The sequence below is a fragment of the Lolium rigidum genome, unplaced genomic scaffold, assembly GCF_022539505.1.
Source record: "Lolium rigidum isolate FL_2022 unplaced genomic scaffold, APGP_CSIRO_Lrig_0.1 contig_55932_1, whole genome shotgun sequence".
Taxonomy (NCBI): domain Eukaryota; kingdom Viridiplantae; phylum Streptophyta; class Magnoliopsida; order Poales; family Poaceae; genus Lolium; species Lolium rigidum.
The window spans coordinates 93,318-112,433 of NW_025900964.1; the positions used below are offsets into that span (position 1 = coordinate 93,318).

General features: G+C 52.0%; 1 protein-coding gene across 1 annotated transcript; it reads left to right on the forward strand.

The window, feature by feature from the left end:
- The first annotated feature begins 12,747 nt into the window (after positions 1–12,747).
- On the forward strand, positions 12,748–15,219 carry LOC124681777 (cytochrome P450 71A1-like). Its single transcript, XM_047216600.1, has 2 exons — positions 12,748–13,737; positions 14,605–15,219. The coding sequence occupies exons 1-2, from the start codon at positions 12,748–12,750 to the stop codon at positions 15,217–15,219; spliced, it is 1,605 nt and encodes a 534-aa protein (XP_047072556.1).
- Positions 15,220–19,116: the final 3,897 nt, after the last annotated feature.

The window sequence follows — 19,116 nt, forward strand, 5'->3', positions numbered from 1 at the left end:
GCCATAGGATGGCTTAAGTTGGGGCCGAATGGACGCAAGAGGATTCGGGGGAGGGTTTGTGATTAGATGGGATGAACTTCCGGATGGTTTCCTCAAGAACTTAGTCAAGGCTAGAGGTTGAAGAAGAAAGACATAAGGAAGAACTCGCTCTAGATCATCATCTTTATTGATCCAAACAGGTTACAAGTTTCTCAGTACAAGCTATTTTGTGTTCATGCGCGCGTGTGTGTAAGAAGGGCTGCCCCCTCTCCTTATATAGGGGAGAGGTGGCTTACAGGGCAAGAAACCCTAATGGCATCTTTGACTAGACAAACTACTTTACAAAGCTACTTTAATCATAGAAGACACCGGAGCCCTCTTTAATCAGAGACGCTGACGTCCTCCGGCTTCTTTGACCGTCACCCTTCTCTTTATCGTCAGCCCTTCGTCTAAAGTTACTTTGCTTAGCTCATCTTTGTCTTCTAGCTCTGGAGAGAATCTTTGACCAGTCCCGCCGACAGGCTCTCCTTTCCGGTATCTTCTTTACCGGGCTCCGGCATACCCCCTTGGGGATACCGGCCTAGCTTTGCTTTCCCAAATTCCTACCAGGCTTCCGGTAAGAACATTAAACCGGTATCTCGATGGCTCAAACCATCCGGTTTGGCATGCCTTTGGCATACCGGGGGTTATCCCCCCAACATTAGTCCCCGAAGCTGGTATAGCCTGGAGGATTCTATCCTACAGACCATGCCAGGTTCTCATCTCTTTAGGATACCGGTTTAATTACTCATGTCTTGAGCTTAGTTCCGGCACCTTTACCCTTGTTCTTTCTCTTCTCTTTGCAAGGCTCGTTCCGGCATCTCTCTTTTCCGGTATCATGTGTCTTTACTCCTTCCTCGGCGAAGTCGAGAATATCTCGGGCCCCGCGCCTGACAGAGACATGCGCACGCGTGACTGTCGCGCCAGTGTCAGTTGTCATATCGCTTCGACTCCCGCGCGCTCATTTAATGCAACGCAGCGGATCCCACTACCTCTTCGGGATCCCGTGTGCGCCTCCGTGTGGCTCCCCATTTTCTCGCGTGTATTCCCTCGCCACGTGGCGGCCCAAGGCGCGAACCGTCGCGGGCCGCGAGGCGAACCGCCGCGGCCCAGCCGGTTTCCTGCCCACCTTCTCTCTCCTTTATAAACACAACCGCCCCTTCTTTTTCATCTTCTTCGCATTCTCCTCCTTCGCGCACAGAGCTCCAAGCCTTTGCGCCACCGCCGCTCTCCGTCCGCCGTCGCTCGTTCAAGCTCCGGCGCCCGGCGAACTCACGCCGTGCCTCCGCCGGACTTCGCTGTGCGGAGATCTTCGGCAGCAACTTCATTGCTCCCGCCACATTTGTGCTTCTTCGCGAGCTTCTCCGCCTCGCCGTCGACGGTGCTCCCCGGCGACCGCAGGTCCGCTCCGCCGCAAGCAAACACTTCCCTCAGCGACTCCGCCGCTTAAGGTTGGTACCAATCTCGTTTCACTCGTCCTCTGCTTGCTTTCCAGATCTTGGGTCTTTAGTGTTCTTATTTCCTCTTTTTCTTTGGTTTTCTTCTTACTCGTAGATCTTCACGCGGGGTCCAAGTCTGGGATTCTTGTTTTTTCGCCTCCCCTTGCAATGTCCGACGAGGAATCCTCCTCTGCATCTTCTTCTTCCCTTTCTCTCAAGCGCCGTAGACCATCTCCCGGTGAATCCACGGCTTCAGATCCGATGGAGACCGATTCTGGCACTCAGCAGGAATCCGGTAGCCACCAAGAGTCCGGTGGCCACCTAGAATCCGGTAGCTTTAGCCAAGCTTCCGGTAGCCCAACCTCTAGCAGCTCCAGCCAATCTTCCGGCGAGGAGCCTTCCCCAATCACCCGCGGAGCCTGGATGGGCTCCAACGTTACTGAGTTTGAGATCGATTGGTTGTACCGGTCTCGCCGGATTCCGGAAGGTGTCACTTGCCGGATTCCGGATGACGAAATCGAACCGGATCCTGAAGATGACGAATATGTTGTCTTTCTTGCTCACTTTGAGCGTGGCTTCGGCCTTCCTGCCTCCCCTTTTTCCGGGAGTTTTTAGATTTTTACAAACTCCAACCTCACCACCTTCCTGGCAACGCCATCTTCTACCTCTCTTGCTACGCCACCTTCATGGAGGCCTATATCGGCATTCGTCCCACTCGTGAGACGTTTGCCCGTTTCTTTGCTCTTCGGATCAATTCCGTTCAGGGCAAGGATATCCCCAAGCCCAAGCCGCCCGTGGAGTGCGGCTCTTGCATAGTTGGCTCCCGGCAAGGGAGCCCTTTTCTTAAGTTTTTCGGCCTCGAGTCCTGCCGCGCCTGGCAAGGGACTTTCTTCTATGTGAAGAACAGCGGCCGCGCCGATCTTATCGATCTTCCTCCTTTCGAAGCGGGGCCTCCCAGCAGGACCAACTGGAGCTACAACCCGAAGTCCGATCATGCTGAAACTAGCCGGGTGGTACGCTTCTTGGCCTCTTTGAAGAAGGAGACCAACATCTGTTCTGACGATATCATCCGGACTTTCATATCGCGCCGGGTGCTTCCTCTAAAGCGCCGCGCACATAGGATGAGCGAGATGTATGGCCCTGACGATCCTACCAAGATCACAAGCCGTCCTCTCAGCAAGAAGGACGTTGTTCGCAAGGCTAAGCAGATTTGCCAAACTGCTATGCCATTTGACTGGGAATGGGGCCTCCTCCCCTTCGAAGACTGATAACCCTCCGACCCAAGAAGTAAGGGATTATGCGACTGGGGTTGTTTTTAGCCGGTAACTTCCTGCTCTTGCTAATCTTACTTTTTTCATGTTTCAGGCCAAGGACCGCTTCCCCCTCATTGAAGCAGAGCGGCGTGGACCTTGCCAGCCTCGCGCCCTTGACTCCTTTGACCCAGATCCCTACATTTTTTGGAAGGATCTGAAGATGGGCAAGACCCCGGCAGCGCACCTGGGCCGGTCTCCGCCAAAGCCAACCGGGTCCGCTGACGACTTGACCACGCTTGAGGTATTTTCTTTTCCGGTTTCTTTTACCTTTCCGTTATCGCTTTCCTGCGAATTGGTTCTTAGCCAAACTCAATTCATAGATCCATGAGCGCGTGCCGCCCCTGCGCGCCGAGGCGGGCTCTGAGTTTGTGGACAAGCTCATGGCCCAGGGCCAAAAGAACAAGCAGCCGGCATCTGATGCCGGTGGCAGCCAGGCCCCTCCCTCCAAGCGCTTCCGGACCGAGCCCGTGGGGGAGAAGCAGGTGGGCATGCGTCGCTACGGGCGCAAGGCGATGCCAACCTCTTCCGGGTAAGCTACTCATTTTCCGGCTTGCCTCTTTTTCGCCAAGTTCTTTTTCCGGTTTCTCTTTTCCAACCGTTTTTCTTTCTTTTTCTCAGCCCTGCGCTCAAGCTTGGCCCAAGGCCATCGGGCTCTGAGGGATCCGCAAGGACCTCAACCCCTCCTCCTCGCTCAAGCCCGGCACCATCTGGTGCCGGCAACATCTCTGCCTCCCTTTCGGGGGGCACAACAAATTCGGGGCGTGCGGCCCCTTCATCATCAGATCACCGCACGGAGGAGGATCCTTCCTTCCCTCCAGAACACCAGGACACCGGCGCCAGCAACATCGGCGCCGGAGAAGAAGAAGCTGCCGGGCGGGCGGAGCCTCCTGCTCCTCCCGTCCTTGAAAAGACAACTTCCGCGCCGGAATCTTCCGCGCCGGAATCTTCCGCGCCGGAAGGCTCCAACACGGGTGACGCTCCTAGTGCTCCCCCTTCTCCACGCACCATCCTCATGCCCCCGCCAGGTGCTCCTCGCGCCAAGCCCCTCGGGGCCGCTCCCAATGCGCCGCCGCCCAAGACTTCCGGGGGCGCTTCTACCGCGCCGCCGCCCAAGCCATCCAAGCTCATCAAGGGGAAGGCGACGGCTTCCAGCGCCCCTTCCGGCGGCCAGCAGCCCTTGGTGCTGCACGTCGCCAAGTCCGCCAAAGATGCCGCCACGAAGGCCACCGGCCTCCTTGGCCGCATCACGGAGTTCAAGCGCCAAGGCCGAGACCTGGGGCACCTTCTGCCCTATGCCCAAAAGTGGAACGCCGCGGACATGACTCCGGCGACCCGCGGCCTGGGCAAGGACAGGCTGCCGGCACCTGACCCTGTCGGGGACCGGTCTTCCGAGGAGCACTTTATGCGGCTTCGCAGCGCCGTTAAAGAGCTCGACAGCGCGTGGTACGACTCCACGAACAATCTGATGGTATGTTTTGCTAACTTGTCTCAATCTTTACCGGTTTCTTCGTTTCCGGCTTTATCTTTTCTTTGGTTTCATGCCGGTTTCTCTCTTGTCTATCTTCCCAGTCCCCGAGTTTTGTGGTGAGAGCGCAGCTCTTAGTGCAAAACTTAACTTAAAAATTTAGCGTGAAACCGGCACTGGCCGATCCCCGAGTTTCGGGTTAGATACCTTCTTCTTAGCACACAATTTACCTTAGAAGCGCGCAAAACCGGCACTTGCCGATCCCGAGTTTCGGGTTAAGAACTTTGTTCTTAGCGCAAAACTTATCTTAAAACGCGCAAAACCGGCACTGCCGATCCCCGAGTTTCGGGTTAAGAACCTTGTTCTTAGCGCAAACCGAGCTTAAAAACTTAGCGCAAAACCGGCACTTGCCGACCCCGAGTTTCGGGTTAAGAACCTTGTTCTTAGCGCAAAACTTAGCTTAAAAACTTAGCGCAAAACCGGCACTGCCAGTCCCCGAGTTTCGGGTTAAGAACCTTGTTCTTAGTGCAAAACTTAGCTTACAAACTTAGCGCAAAACCGGCACTGCCAGTCCCCGAGTTTCGGGTTAAGGACCTTGTTCTTAGCGCAAAACTTTACTAACCTCTTTTTCCTGAACAGCTCACGGCTGACGCTCGGAAGGCCCTCTTCGAGGAGCTCTTATGGGAGCATCGGGAGCTCGCTGAGGCACACGACAAGTGCCAAGGTAAATTTTGTTCTACCGGCATCTTTCTTACCGGAAATCTTTTCCTTCCTGACATTCGCAATTTCTGCTTAACAGTGATCCCGGAAGCTTCCATAAACGCTCTCAAGGAGCAGCTCGCCACCGCCCAACGTATAACTTTTTGTCCTTTCTCCTGTTAACTTGATTTTCTTCTCATGTTTATTAGCATAATCTTGTTAACATCTTCTTTTCCGGGTTGCAGTGGAGAAGGACCAGCTCATCCGGCAGCATAAGGAGGAGCTGGACGCCCTCAAGACCAGCTACCGGGAGCTCAAGACCCAGCTCGTCCAACTGGGGCTTGACCATGCCAAGGCCCTCGAAGCCGCTGCAGCTGATGCAGCGGCCAAGATGGAGGAGGCTCTGGAGGACGCCAGTAATGCCAACGTGGTGCTGCTGGCTGAACTGGAGGAGATGACCAAGGCCCGGAAGGGTGCCGAGGAGAAGGCCGCGCGGCTGGAGGAGGAGCATAAGGAATGCGATCAGTTGATCCTGCAGACCGACACCCTCGCCCACCGTAAGTTCTTTTATTTTACACTTTGACTACTGCATATGAGCCTTTTTTCCTCCGACCCCATTTTCTTTCCGTTATCTTTCCTTCCGGTCTCTTTTTCTTCCGGACTCTTTTCTTTCCGGTCTCTTTTCTTTCCGGTCTCTTTTCCTTGACCTTTTTCTTTCTTTACACAGGCCTCTTTACAAATCGGCTTAGCGATGCCAAGCTTCCGGTAAACTTCTGCACATCTTTTAACTCTCGAGGGATAGCCATTCTTTCTATTGCCCGGATTTTTACCGGATTGACTTCTATGCCCCGGCTTGACACCAGGAAACCGAGCAACTTGCCGGCAGGGACACCAAAGGTACATTTTGCCGGATTGAGTTTCATCCGGAACCGCCTTAGGTTATCGAATGTTTGCCGGATGTCATCGATCAAGGTGTTCTTTACCTTAGTTTTTATCACGATGTCATCCACATAGACTTGCACATTTTTCCCAATTTGATCAAACAAGCATTTTTGCATACAGCGCTGGTACGTTGCACCAGCGTTGCGCAAACCAAAAGGCATAGTAACATAGCAATAAGCCCCGTGCGGGGTAATGAACGCAGCTTTTATTTGATCTTCCTTTTTCAAGGGAATCTGGTGGAAACCGGAATAGGCATCCAGGAAGGACAACAACTCACACCCAGCGGTTGAATCAATCACTTGATCGATTCGTGGCAAAGGGAAAGGATCTCTTGGGCAAGCCTTGTTCAGGTTGGTGTAGTCGATGCACATGCGCCACACCTTCGGAGCTTTTGCCTCCAGGTTCTCATCTTTCTTCTTTTCAACCATCACCGGATTGGCCAGCCACTCTGTGTGCGTGACCTCCACAATGAATTTGGCAACAAGCAGTTTGTTTACCTCTTCTCCTATGATCTTTCTTCTATCTTCAGCGAACCGGCGCAAGGGTTGTCGCACCGGCTTGGCATCTTTACGAACGTTCAAGGAGTGCTCAGCCAGCTCCCTCGGAACACCTACCAAATCTTCGATTGACCGGGCAAAGATATTCCGATTCTCACGGAGGAAGCCGACGAGCGCGCTTTCCTATGCTTGATCGAGGCCGGCACCGATACGAACGGTGCGCTCTGGGTAAGCCGGATCCAGCACAATGTCCTTTGTTTCATTTGTTGGCTTGAATGCCGGTGAGCCCAAGTTTCCGCTCATTGCCGCTAAGCTCAACTGTGAGGACTGAGCCAGCGCAACAGCTGTTTGCATCCTTTTCTTTTCCTCTGCGATCACCAGCGATTCCGCTAGGTTTGATCCGGCAGATGCAGTTTCCAGTGAGACCTTATAGTTTCCCACTACAGTCAATGGCCCACGAGGCGCCGGCATCTTCATCTTGAGGTAAGCCGTATGAGTTGTGGCCATGAAAGCTGCCAATGCCGGTCTCCCCAGCAATGCATGGTAGGGACTCGTCTAGATCCACCACCTCAAATTCCAGATTTTCCACCCGGCAATTGTCACGTCCTCCAAATGCCACGTCCACCCGAACTTTTCCTATCGGGGCACAGGACAAGCCAGGAACGATCCCGTGGAACGTTGTGCGCGTTGGCTGAAGCATGTTTTCTGTTATGCCCAGCGTATGCATGGTGTGCTTGTACATGATGTTGATGCTGCTGCCATTGTCTATCAGCACCTTGCTGAACTTCACTCGAGTTTGCGGCCCTTTCATGATTGGGTCCACCACGAGAGCGTAGCCACCCGGGTTCGGCATGATTTTGGGATGATCCCGGTATGACCATGAGAGTTCCTGCTCTGACCAGGGCATGTATTTCGGCACTGCCGGCATCACTGCGTTCACCTCCATAGAATGACGGCGCAGGCTTTGCTAGTCTGTTGGCTCAGTGACAAAGACAACACAGCACAAATGTGGGTCTTCGTAAACATTCCGGCCTAAAGGTGCCGGTGGAGGTGGTTGGTTATCATCTTGTTCCACCCGGTTAACTTGCTGGTACTGCTGCCGGTTTGGCGGCACCGGTAAGGCGTTTGCCCCGGTAAGTGGGGGTGGCGGCGGTAGCTGTTGCTGCCGCGGCATGTCTTGTGGCGGCTGTGCATCTTTTACCGCTCCCTTTTGCATCAAGTACTTGGTCCAGGTACAATCCTTCGTCAGATGGTTTGACGGGTGTGCCGGATTCGGTGTGTGCCACCAAGCACGGTTTGGTCCATGGCAGCTTCCATGGTGTATTTTGCGGGTTCTTGCCAGTTTCTTTTCTGGACCCAGGGTTTCTTTTCCACCCATTGTTTCTTTGGACCCGCCCACGGCTGCGATCCGGTTCTTTGTCTCTGACTGCCGCTGGCCTCAGAGTCTTCCTGCACAGCAGCAACCTGCTGCGGACCATACCTTCGATCCGGAAAATCCTCTCTTCTTTTGTTATTCCGGTTATCCCGGTGTTGCTCTTGGCGTAGCTGTTCCGGTTCAGGTTGCACTGCCGGCTGCGTTGGGTCTCCCAACGCATAGCTATCCGCCACACGTATCATCTCTCGCCAACGTTGTCGGCATGTTCCGCCGCAGCTTTTGCCACAACGGCGAACCTCTTTCGCACCCATCGCTAAACCAAGCAATGGCCCAGTGCCTCGATTACCCCTTCACAGGAGTTCCTTGTGGTGTTCCACCGGGCCGGATAATCCCGGTCCGTTTCGTTCGGGCACTGCACACACAGAGCAAGTTGCTGCGGCCTGTTTGGCCTTTGATAGGTGCTGCTGAAATTGCTCACAAAAGCCTCCTCAAAATCCAGCCAGCCATTTATGCTTCCTGCCGGCAAGTTGTTTAGCCAGGTTCTTGCCGGTCCAACCAAAAACGATGGTATGATCCTCACGGCCCAACGCCGGTTTCCTCCTCCTGCTACGGTTCCTCCACCGCCTGCGACATATACCGCGGTCACGTAATCCGCGAGCCAATCTTCCGGCTTCGTAGTGCCATCGTATGTTTTTGTGTCACGGGGCAACGTAAAGTTGCGAACTGGTGGTTTTTCTCTCATGATTCTTGGGCCAAAGCACTTTGGACCCGGAGGACCTTCCTCCTCGATCATTTCTGACAAGTACACTCTATCCAGACGGTGCCTCGCATCCCGTTCCGGTAAGTATCTCTCTCCCAAGCGTTCTCCCAACGGGTTCCGGTATGCTGCCGGTCTTGTAGAATCGGCTTCATCGTAACGTTCTGGTGCCGCGGCCCTTGCCTGCCGGTACCTTGGTGGAGGCATCTCCTCTTCATCGTCATACGCTGCCCTTGCTGCCGGATAGTTTTGCCCGGTTTCATGCCTACCGGCATGATTGTTTCCGGCATAGCCTTCCTTGGCGTAGCCTCGTTCTGCCCCTTGGCTTTTTCTACCGGCATCGTGTTGCCCGGCTTTTTGTTTACCGGCAAGGACCGGATCATACACAGTCATCTGCCGTGCGTTCACTTCTTTTTCTTTTCTTCTGTCCGGATGGGGGGACGAGGCCTGCCCATGGGACTTGCTTCCGGCATTCTTTGTTGAACGCGCGGATTTCGAGGCTATAGCCTTGTTCAGCTTAGCCAGCTGCTCAGCGTTCTGCTGCTCTACAGTATCTAGCAGCTCTCTGACACGCTCTTGTTGCTTTGCTAGAGCCTCTCCGGTAAGCGAGTCACACAGATCTACAGCAGCCTTAGCGGCTTTTATGGTTTTATCCGGACTGCTGTACTTAGGCTTCTCTACAATGCTAACAGATGCAGAGGTACTCTTGCCGGTAAGAATTTCCTTACGCAAATCCTGATCTAGATTGCGAGCTTTAAGCCGGTTTTCCGGTATCCTAGCAGCATGAGCGCTAACAGAAGCAAAGCCATGGGCAGCGTTATACTCACGTACGGTTAGGTTCAGCTCGCGCTGCGCCTTGACGACGTCTTTGCCGCTCTCGAGTATCTTCAGGCGCTGCGCCTCCAGCTCCGCCTGAGCCGCTGCCGGGTCGATGTTCTGCGCGATGGGGGTCGCCAGCGCGTTCATCGCCGCTTGGAGAGGTGTTGCCGGTGGTGCGGAAGACGCTCCCGCTGCGCCTGCGTCGCGCTCCAGCGGTGGCTTAGCCGCACGGGTCGAAACCGCGCGACCAGCACCTTCAGCCGCAACCTCCTTTCCTGCACCAGCCACACCGGTCATCATTACCTCGACGCTGCCGGCGGCGCGACCAGCACAGAGCCATCTTGGCGGGTCCGGTGCCACCAGCACCGGCGAGAGGCGCTGGCGCACGGGGACGGTGCCGAAGTAGACGCGGTGGCTGCCAAACTCGATGATGCGGCCGTTCTTGGGGAAGATGCCGCCGTTGGCGAAGCAGCCCGCGTTGTCGTTGATGAAGTCGATGGAGTAGAAGTTCTGGACGAGCGCAGACACTGTCCGCTCGCCGGCGAACTCGAGGAGGCCCGCCCGAATGTGTATTCCAGCATGCGCCACTTCATGCCCCACGGTGGGCGCCAACTGTCGTCGTGGTGAACAGACAGATGCCATAGGATGGCTTAAGTTGGGGCCGAATGGACGCAAGAGGATTCGGGGGAGGGTTTATGATTAGATGGGATGAACTTCCGGATGGTTTCCTCAAGAACTTAGCCAAGGCTAGAGGTTGAAGAAGAAAGACATAAGGAAGAACTCGCTCTAGATCATCATCTTTATTGATCCAAACAGGTTACAAGTTTCTCAGTACAAGCTATTCTGTGTTCATGCGCGTGTGTGTGTAAGAAGGGCTGCCCCCTCTCCTTATATAGGGGAGAGGTGGCTTACAGGGCAAGAAACCCTAATGGCATCTTTGACTAGACAAACTACTTTACAAAGCTACTTTAATCATAGAAGACACCGGAGCCCTCTTTAATCAGAGACGCTGACGTCCTCCGGCTTCTTTGACCGTCACCCTTCTCTTTATCGTCAGCCCTTCGTCTAAAGTTACTTTGCTTAGCTCATCTTTGTCTTCTAGCTCTGGAGAGAATCTTTGACCAGTCCTGCCGACAGACTCTCCTTTCCGGTATCTTCTTTACCGGGCTCCGGCATACCCCCTCGGGGATACCGGCCTAGCTTTGCTTTCCCAAATTCCTACCAGGCTTCCGGTAAGAACATTAAACCGGTATCTCGATGGCTCAAACCATCCGGTTTGGCATGCCTTTGTCATACCGGGGGTTATCCCCCCAACAAGTAGCTTAGCTCATCCTAGATTTTATTAGGGTTTCTTCCCTTGTAAGCCACCATCTCCTCTATATAAGGAGAGGGGGCACACCCCTGCGCGGGACGGATAACAGAGAGAGAAGAAGAGGTAGAGATCAATCTAGAAGGAGATTGTACCGTACTGTCTTCAACCTCTGGCCATTTGGCTAAGTTCATCAATACAGTCCGGTTTCTTTTCCACTTTCCTGTAACACAAATCCTCCCCCGAATCCTCTAGCGCACATTCGGCCTCAACTTAAGCCATCCTATGACATCTGCCGTTCCACCACGACGACAGTTTTATATATCAATTTTGTATATCTTTTGGAAACTTAGAAGTGCAAGTTTCAAAATTTTCAAATAAAGTTCATTACATTGCTAGTCTCTAAAGTTATATAGTATCATGTGAACTTTTAAATATTCCAATGAATTCTGTTGATTCATCTTGATATCTTGTGTTGACAATCTCCGGCGAGAAATTATGCATGGTGCACAACTATACTATTATTTGAAAATGGTTGCTTAGAGCATTTGCCATTTCCTTAAATGTCAGCGCCGGCGTAGGGTGCAGCAGCGACCTAAAGTATATTTCAAACCGACCACCTCTTGCAACAATTCCATATATGGTAGCCGAGCAGCGACGTCTCACTTTTTTATTTACCGCGTGGTACTTGAGTTGTCCTCAAGTCGCGATCCTACCCTACGTGTGTAGCCTAGCTATTACTTTTTTCCCGATAAAGAATATGTTAATGTCAAGAGATACCAATTATATTTAACCTCTGCAACAACGTAATACCTTAATGGTAGTACGGATGCACACATCCAAAAAAAAAACCAAGAAATAAAAAGCCCCGCTACGGTATTCAGCCCTAGCAGCAGCAATACATCCACCACCAAGACAACATATGAACTCTAGGTTCTCCAACAGTGCACAAGTGCCATCGTCGCCCAGTTAAAAGATTTTAGGTTTTCACCCTGAAGATAGTCCCTGCTCTCAAAACAATGCCTTTAACAAGGCTATTGTCAAGCCGAACCAATTAAGGACAGGCCTTGGATTTTCATCCTGAAAAGCAAGACGCTGAACTTCACATGTGTTGTCGCCCCATACTGCTGCTGTGAGAACCAGAATACCAAGCAAGTCCCTCACATCACAAACGGTCAAAATAAAAGCATGAGTGCGCGCGACCGAATACCACCCGATCCAGCAAACTCCCTATGACAACCACCTTTACTAGGAAGATTGACCGGCAGATTGACCGACCCTATGACAACCACCTTTACTAGGCAGATTGACCGGCCCCCACACCGCCGCCCGCCGGTCGACCTCATTGGCGGAAGAGCAGGCCGCCACCGACCACAACCCGTCGACGAGTCGTCCGCCGCCACCCCAACCCCGGAGTAGGCGACCAACGTGAGCCACCGGGAGGGAGAGGCGCAGAGGACTGGCCGACCACCACCAGGCACGGCTGCGCCGCCGTAGACGTCGGATCCGCAGCCGTCTGGGTCACCCCCACTGCCAGCCGCATCGTCGAAGATCACTCGGCCGCTGCAACCCTCGTCAGGGCAGCCAAATACGACGCGCTGCAGCTCCACCGGCCGAGGCCGCCGCCCCGGATCCCGCCCAGGACCACACCCCGCCGATCCCCGACCAGCAAGAGGAGGCCGCCACCGACCACAACTACCGGCCAGTGACCACCGTCGTCGATCCCGCGCCTCATCTGTGAGCGTGACGCGAGAGGGAGCCTGCAGCCGGCTAGAGCACCAAGGGCTTTGCCCGCGCGTGCCAGCGGCGGCATGGAGGAGGAGGTCCGGAGAGGGGGGGGGGGGGGAGATGGCGGCGGCTTAGTGTTTCCACTCGAGCCGCCCGGCCTACGCGACACGGGGCAAGTCGATGGCTATCCTCCTATAGAGCTCTAGTTCTTATCAATTGTGTCACTTCAGCTATCCTCCTATAGAGCTCTATCGCTGTGTACTCTGCAATTAAAATTTCGGATTCAAATATAGTGCTAATTCTACACAGCCAAAACACTAGGCTCGCATCTACTACATAAACACAAGGAGAGTACATCTGTATTTGCATATGCTTGCTACGTAGACATGGAAGTCTCTTCATTCTTTGCTCTCCGGCACTCGCCCCTCCTCCTCATCCTCCTAACCCTGCTTGTGCCAATCTTCTCCATCCTGATCCTCTTCTCCACCAAGAAGAAGAAGCTTCCGCCTCCATCCAGCAGCAATGGCGGTCAGCTGCTGCCTCCGTCGCCGCCGGGCCTAATTCCCATGCTCGGCCACCTCCTTCTTCTTGGGTCCCTGCCGCACCGGAAGCTCCGCTCGCTGGCCCAGGCTCACGGTCCGGTCATGCTACTACACCTCGGCCGCGTGCCCACCGTCGTGGCATCCTCTGCCGCGGCGGCGCAGGAGGCCATGAAGAGCCGCGACCTGGCCTTCGCGAGCCGTGCCAAGATTTTCATGGCCGAGAAGCTCCTCTACGGGCAGGACGTGGCGCTGGCGCCCTACGGCGAGTACTGGCGCCAGGCGCGCCGCGTGTGCGTGGTGCACCTCCTCAGCTCGCGCCGCATCCTCTCCTTCCGCCGCGTTCGGGAGGAGGAGGTCGCCTCCCTGCTCGACCTCGTCCGGCGCTCCACCTCGACGATGGGCGGCGGCGGAATGAACCTGACAGAGATGCTTACCGCCTACTCCAACGCCGTCATCAAGCGCGCCGCCCTTGGCGACGAGGACTACGGCGGGATCGATGGCGGCGGCGGAGAGAAGCTGAGGAAGGTGCTCGACGACTTCGCGCACCTGATGGGGACGCCGCCGGTGGGAGAGTTCGTGCCGTGGCTGGCATGGCTGGACACGTTGACAGGGCTGAATGCCAAGGCGTCGCGCACGTTCGAGGCGCTGGACGGGCTGCTCCAGCGGGTCATCGACGGACACCGCCAGCAGCGTCTCGCCGGTGGACGGCAGCTGGTGCGCGACGGCGAGGACGATCGGCGGGACTTCGTGGACGTGTTGTTGGACGTGAACGAGACGGGAGGGGAGGCAGGCGGAGTCCACTTTGACGAGATCCGCATCAAAGCCATTTTGCTGGTATTTTTCTTGATTGTGAGCATATAGTTTTTTATTTAGAGTCAAAACCTTTTAAAGTTTTACCAGCTACATAGAAAAAGTAACAACATTTATAAGTTCAAACTAATATTGTTGCAATCATCATGAAATATACTTTCATGTTATGTGCATTTGTTATTGTCGATGTTTATATTTCTTTTACATAGTTAGTTAGACTTTATTTTTCATCTTTAATCAAAAATTATATGCATTCTATTTTAGAAAAGAGGAAGAAATACATATTGAGCAGTACGTAGCAGGTCAGAGCTACAGCTAGCGCTGACTGTATCCACGAGCTAACAGCCACCTTCTACAGTGTTGTGTACTTGGTAAAGCATCATTTCCATGCGTTTAGTGTCTAAGCCACGTACACACCATTAAACTATCCGCCCTCGCACGTAGAAATGCAAGTGAATCGTCTTTAGGGTACCGTTCAACTCTACTTAGTTCAATCAAATGAACTAAAATTTGGAATCTCGTCTTTATTTTAAAAACTTGTTCATTGTTTGATTGAACTAATGAGAGCCCGAGGGTACCCTAACGAGGACCCACGTGCTTTTCCTATTTTGTGCCATGTCGCGTTAGATTTTGTCAAATTGTGCATAGTTAACAAGGAGAGAGATGCATTTGTTTCTTGTCTTAGCTACGTATGTTCTCTTCACCCAACCGTATTAATAGGTGTCGATCTCATGGCACTAATTGTATGAGCCCTATTTTACGAAGTGTGATCATATGTGACTAGATATTGTCATATACGATCGAGGAACAACAGAACATCTAAAAAAAGTGCATAAGTGAGATAGTGAATCTTACAAAGTGTGGTCTGACCTTGTGCGCATGATTACACAGGATATGTTCGTGGCTGCCACCGACACGACGTATGCAACTTTGGAATGGGCTATGGCGGAGCTCATGAACCACCCATACGAAATGCACAAGCTCCAGGGTGAGATCCGCACAGCCGTCAATGGCACCAGCCACGTCACCGAGGACCATCTCGAACAGCTTCGCTATCTCAAGGATGTGTTGAAAGAGACACTCCGGCTACACGCGCCCCTGCCGCTCCTCTTGCCTAGGGAGACTGTTGAGGAGACGGAGCTGCTAGGCTACCGCGTTCCAGCGAGGACGCGTGTGGTGATCAACGTGTGGGCTATTGGCCGCGACCCCGCGACGTGGGAGCATGCAGAGGAGTTCATCCCAGGCCGGTTTGTTGCCATGGATGGCCCAACAGAGTACATGGTGGGACAAGATTTCAGCTTTGTGCCGTTTGGTGCCGGAAGGAGGGGTTGCCCTGGGGTTGGGTTCGCTGCGCCAGCCATGGAGCTGGCGCTAGCGAGCCTGTTGTACCATTTCGACTGGGAGCTGCCAAACGGAGCGACCAAGGTGGACATGAGCGAGCAGTTTGGGGTCTCTGTGCGGCTCAAGGCGCCGCTGCATCTGGTAGCCAAGCCATGGTCTCCATGAGTGGCGCGCATGGCTTGCTTGAAGATGCAATGCTACTTTACTGGATGTATTGTAGTATATTGTATTGTACCACATACAATTGTACATGTACCTACACAAAAGTATCACGTAAAGCTACGTGTACACAAACAATTTCTACGTACACTAGTAGAAATATGGCCTTTTGCACCGGTTTGTAAGGGCCATATGCACCGGATGGCCAACCGGTGCAAACCATCCGGTGCAAAAGCCCCCCCCTTTTGCACCGGTTGGCTTACGAACCGGTGCTAAAGGGGTCACCACGTGGCCGGCTGTGGGGCGCTCGGCGGGGGAGCTTTTGCACCGGTTCGTAATACGAACCGGTGCAAAGGGTTATGCCGCGGCAGCATTTTAGTGCCCTTCCCTGCCGCGGCAGAGTCTGCCGCGGCAGGGAATTGCACTAAAACGCTGCCGCGGCAGAGACTCTGCCCCATTCGAAACACGGTATAATATTAATGCAGACAATTCAAATATATATATATATATATATATATATGGGAAATAGTGGGCTACCATGGGGCATAGCTATGCACATCAATCCAACCATTAGATTATCTATAGGGAGCACAAACAGAGCACACGGTGTTAGTCCATTATACATGCACGGCATGCTGCTCCGTTATATTCAAATCACTTCCATCCACATCGTTTCATGGTTGCAAACTATTTTTTAGTGATACCATGCCATAAATGGCATAGGCTGCCGACATCAATTCTACTTCCCTTTTGGTACCAAAACAACAACCAATTTGTAACGGATGAAGCTCGGTGATCACATGGATACGTGAGCACGCATGCAATGATCGACACGTGTCTAACGGCGTCGCTGATCCGTGAAGTGATCACACGGCAGGTAATCCTTAAAAAAAGTTGATTCGTCCTGCCCCAGATTAGCAGATCCAGCACAGCTGTGAAAAGCAAGCGCAGAGCCAGCACACACCGATCGCACGGATCAGCACAGCCAACAGCAAAGCACCAAGCAGCAAACAGTAAAACAAGCAGCATTTTTTTTAGCGCGTTCGACCTATGGGCAGAAAAGAAGCAAGAGAGAGAGCCATATCCATGCATCTATTAGTTTTGGATTTAAAAGGGGATGACCCACGGACGCGGATTTTTTTATCATAGGTGCTATGCACTGGAATCGCTGTCCATAGAATACAATATCTAATACACATTCCGAACCAAATTTACCACGGAGCAACGGTACGGTCCGTGGCAAAATAACAAGCTTGCCATGGTATGTTCGATTTCTATTACTCAGCGTTCAACTAGCAAAGAGAAAATATCCGTTGTTTCCCATTTGGTCGAGGTTTTGAATTTTAAGAGGCAAATAAGTCGGCCTCCTATACACACACATGTTCAACGGCAGTGGCCTCCCCAGCCCGCTCTACGGCGGCTGCGCCGGGAAGAAGGAGGGCGTTCACACTGAGGGTCAAGCCCGGGAAGACGTACATGCTCCAGCTCATCAACGTCGCGCTCAACGACGAGCTCTTCTTCGCCGTCGCCAACCACACGCTCACCGTCGTCGACGTCGACGCGCTCTACGTCAAGCCCTTCACCGTCGAAGCCTCTTCATCGCGCCGGGACATACCAGCAACGTGTTCCTCACCGCTAAATCATCATTTCCCGGTGCAAGGTACTACATGCTGGCCCGGCCCTGCGCCACCACGCGCTCGGGCACCTTCGACAACTCCACGTATCCGGCGTCCTCGAGTACGAGGAGCACGACCTCGCCTCCCCCACCTCCGACAAGAATCGCTTGCCAACCTTCACGCCTACGTCCCGTAGATCAACGACACGACCGCCGTGTCAAACTACACCGCGAGTTCAGCGTTCGGATGAAGCTCGTCGACGGTGGCTCCGCTGGCACCGTCACCTCCTTCTACGTAGGCCCATCCATTTCATCCGTGCAGAGGGTATGCATCTTGTGCTTATTTTTTCTTTTCTTTTGGCTAAATCAATGTCGCTGGATGTGCTCAGCTGATGTCCGGGGAGAGCAGTACCCACGACGAGATTGACATCGAGTTCATGGGAAACTCGAGCGGGCAGCCTACGTGATGAACACCAGCGTCTGGACCAGCAGCGTCGGCAAGAAGGAGCGAGTTTATTTTTTCTGAACTGGATTTGCTTTATATCCTTTTCCAGATCGTGGTCTAGATCCACATGTTGCAGATTTTCCTTCTCATCTAATTTTTTCTTTCTGATATTTCAAAAGAATGTTCCTGCTGGGTTCATGTTGTATTAGAGATCCAAAAGAATGTTCTTTATCTGGATGACTGGATCCACCTGTGGCTATTTTTTGTGATCTTAGATGGGCATAAGCTTTGAGGTTGTACTTGATGTTCCGTGGATGAATTTTTACCTTTTATTTTATGAACATGGGATCTGATATTAATGTTCAGTGCATGTGCATCGCAATCGTTGGAAAATATACTACAACTCAAATAATTTCATGATCCGAAATTTTCTCAACTGAACCACACATGTGCATCAATCGTTTGAAAATGTAAAATCATCTGCGGATCGGAGAAATTAAACAATGCGACAAGGCAGCTGCTAGGTGGATGATTTTTTCCATTTCTTTTTACACTTCTTACATGACATGGGAAATCGTTTCCATCTAGTCAAGCTTTTGGAGACCGTCTTCTGGGAATTTTATTATTTTTCCTTTACTAATACACTACCTGCACGGCATGAGCGGCCGCGCTGCCGTCTCATCATGCTTTTTGCCGCCAACGCTCCACAATTATGTCACGGCATCTGTGATATTAATACGTGCCAGCATTGCCGTTTGTCATCTCTATGATCAATAAATGACGTCAACAACAGACAGATGAGTGCTGAGTGCAACGTCTACCTCCTAGGCCTATAGCCGTCCGCATTTTGTGAATGTACCTAGGGAACAAAACCAGCCATACCATGGCTTGGTTGCACTTTTAGTTTTTTTTGTTTGTATATTGGTCACGGCTATGCCGCACGAGTACATGGATGCACATTCCAGTCCATTTTGATACCAAAACGACCATTTAAAAATTGACAACTTTATCACGTCCAAAATCTGAAACCAAAACCACAACTAAACATAGGTCACTCTTTTTGTTTTTATTTTTTGGACTTCCTATTATGCCAAAATGACAACCATTTTACGGTCGAACTTTGATACCAAAATGACAACCAAACTTTGATACCAAAACGACAACCAAACTTTGATACCAAAACGACAACCAAGCATCGGTTACGGTTGTTCTTTTTTCAAACTTTCTTCTACCAAAACGAGGACCATATTCACGGTCAAACTTTGATACCAAAACGACAACCAAGCATCGGTCACGGTTGTATTTTTTTCAAATTTTCTTCTACCAAAACGAGAACCATATTCACGGTCAAACTTTGATACCAAAACGACAACCAAGCATCGGTCACGGTTATCTTTTTCAAACGACAACTCACACACCAAATTCCGTAACGGTGTTACATGAGATGACAGGCTCTTTTTTTGATCTGCACCTGGAGAGAGTTGGAGCCCCACTATCCAACGGCTGCTAACCTATGCATAGCTATCACCCTTGGTAGAAAATCCGCGTCGATATATATATATATATATATATATATATATATATATATATATAGCAAACCATTATATTACATATATATATCGATCAAAGTGACACACGATCATGCATATATATATATATGTCTACATCAACTTTGATTTTGCATGTCGGCCACATAGTGTTCTCCGTCTGGAGCTATGACTTGCTCAAGTAAGAATCCCGCCAGCTCTTCTTGAATTGCTCGTACACGCTCGGTTGCTAGAAGACCGTTCCGCAACCGTTGGATCTAATAATTTGAAGAAGGTATGGTGGTCAATATATATAT

What these genes read in the sequence shown, in the direction of transcription:
- LOC124681777 (XM_047216600.1), top strand. Translation starts at nt 12,748, where the DNA reads ATGGAAGTCTCTTCATTCTTTGCTCTCCGGCACTCGCCCCTCCTCCTC. An exon ending in GCATCAAAGCCATTTTGCTG is followed by an intron (nt 13,738 to 14,604) that starts GTATTTTTCTTG and finishes ATGATTACACAG; the next exon opens with GATATGTTCGTGGCTGCCAC.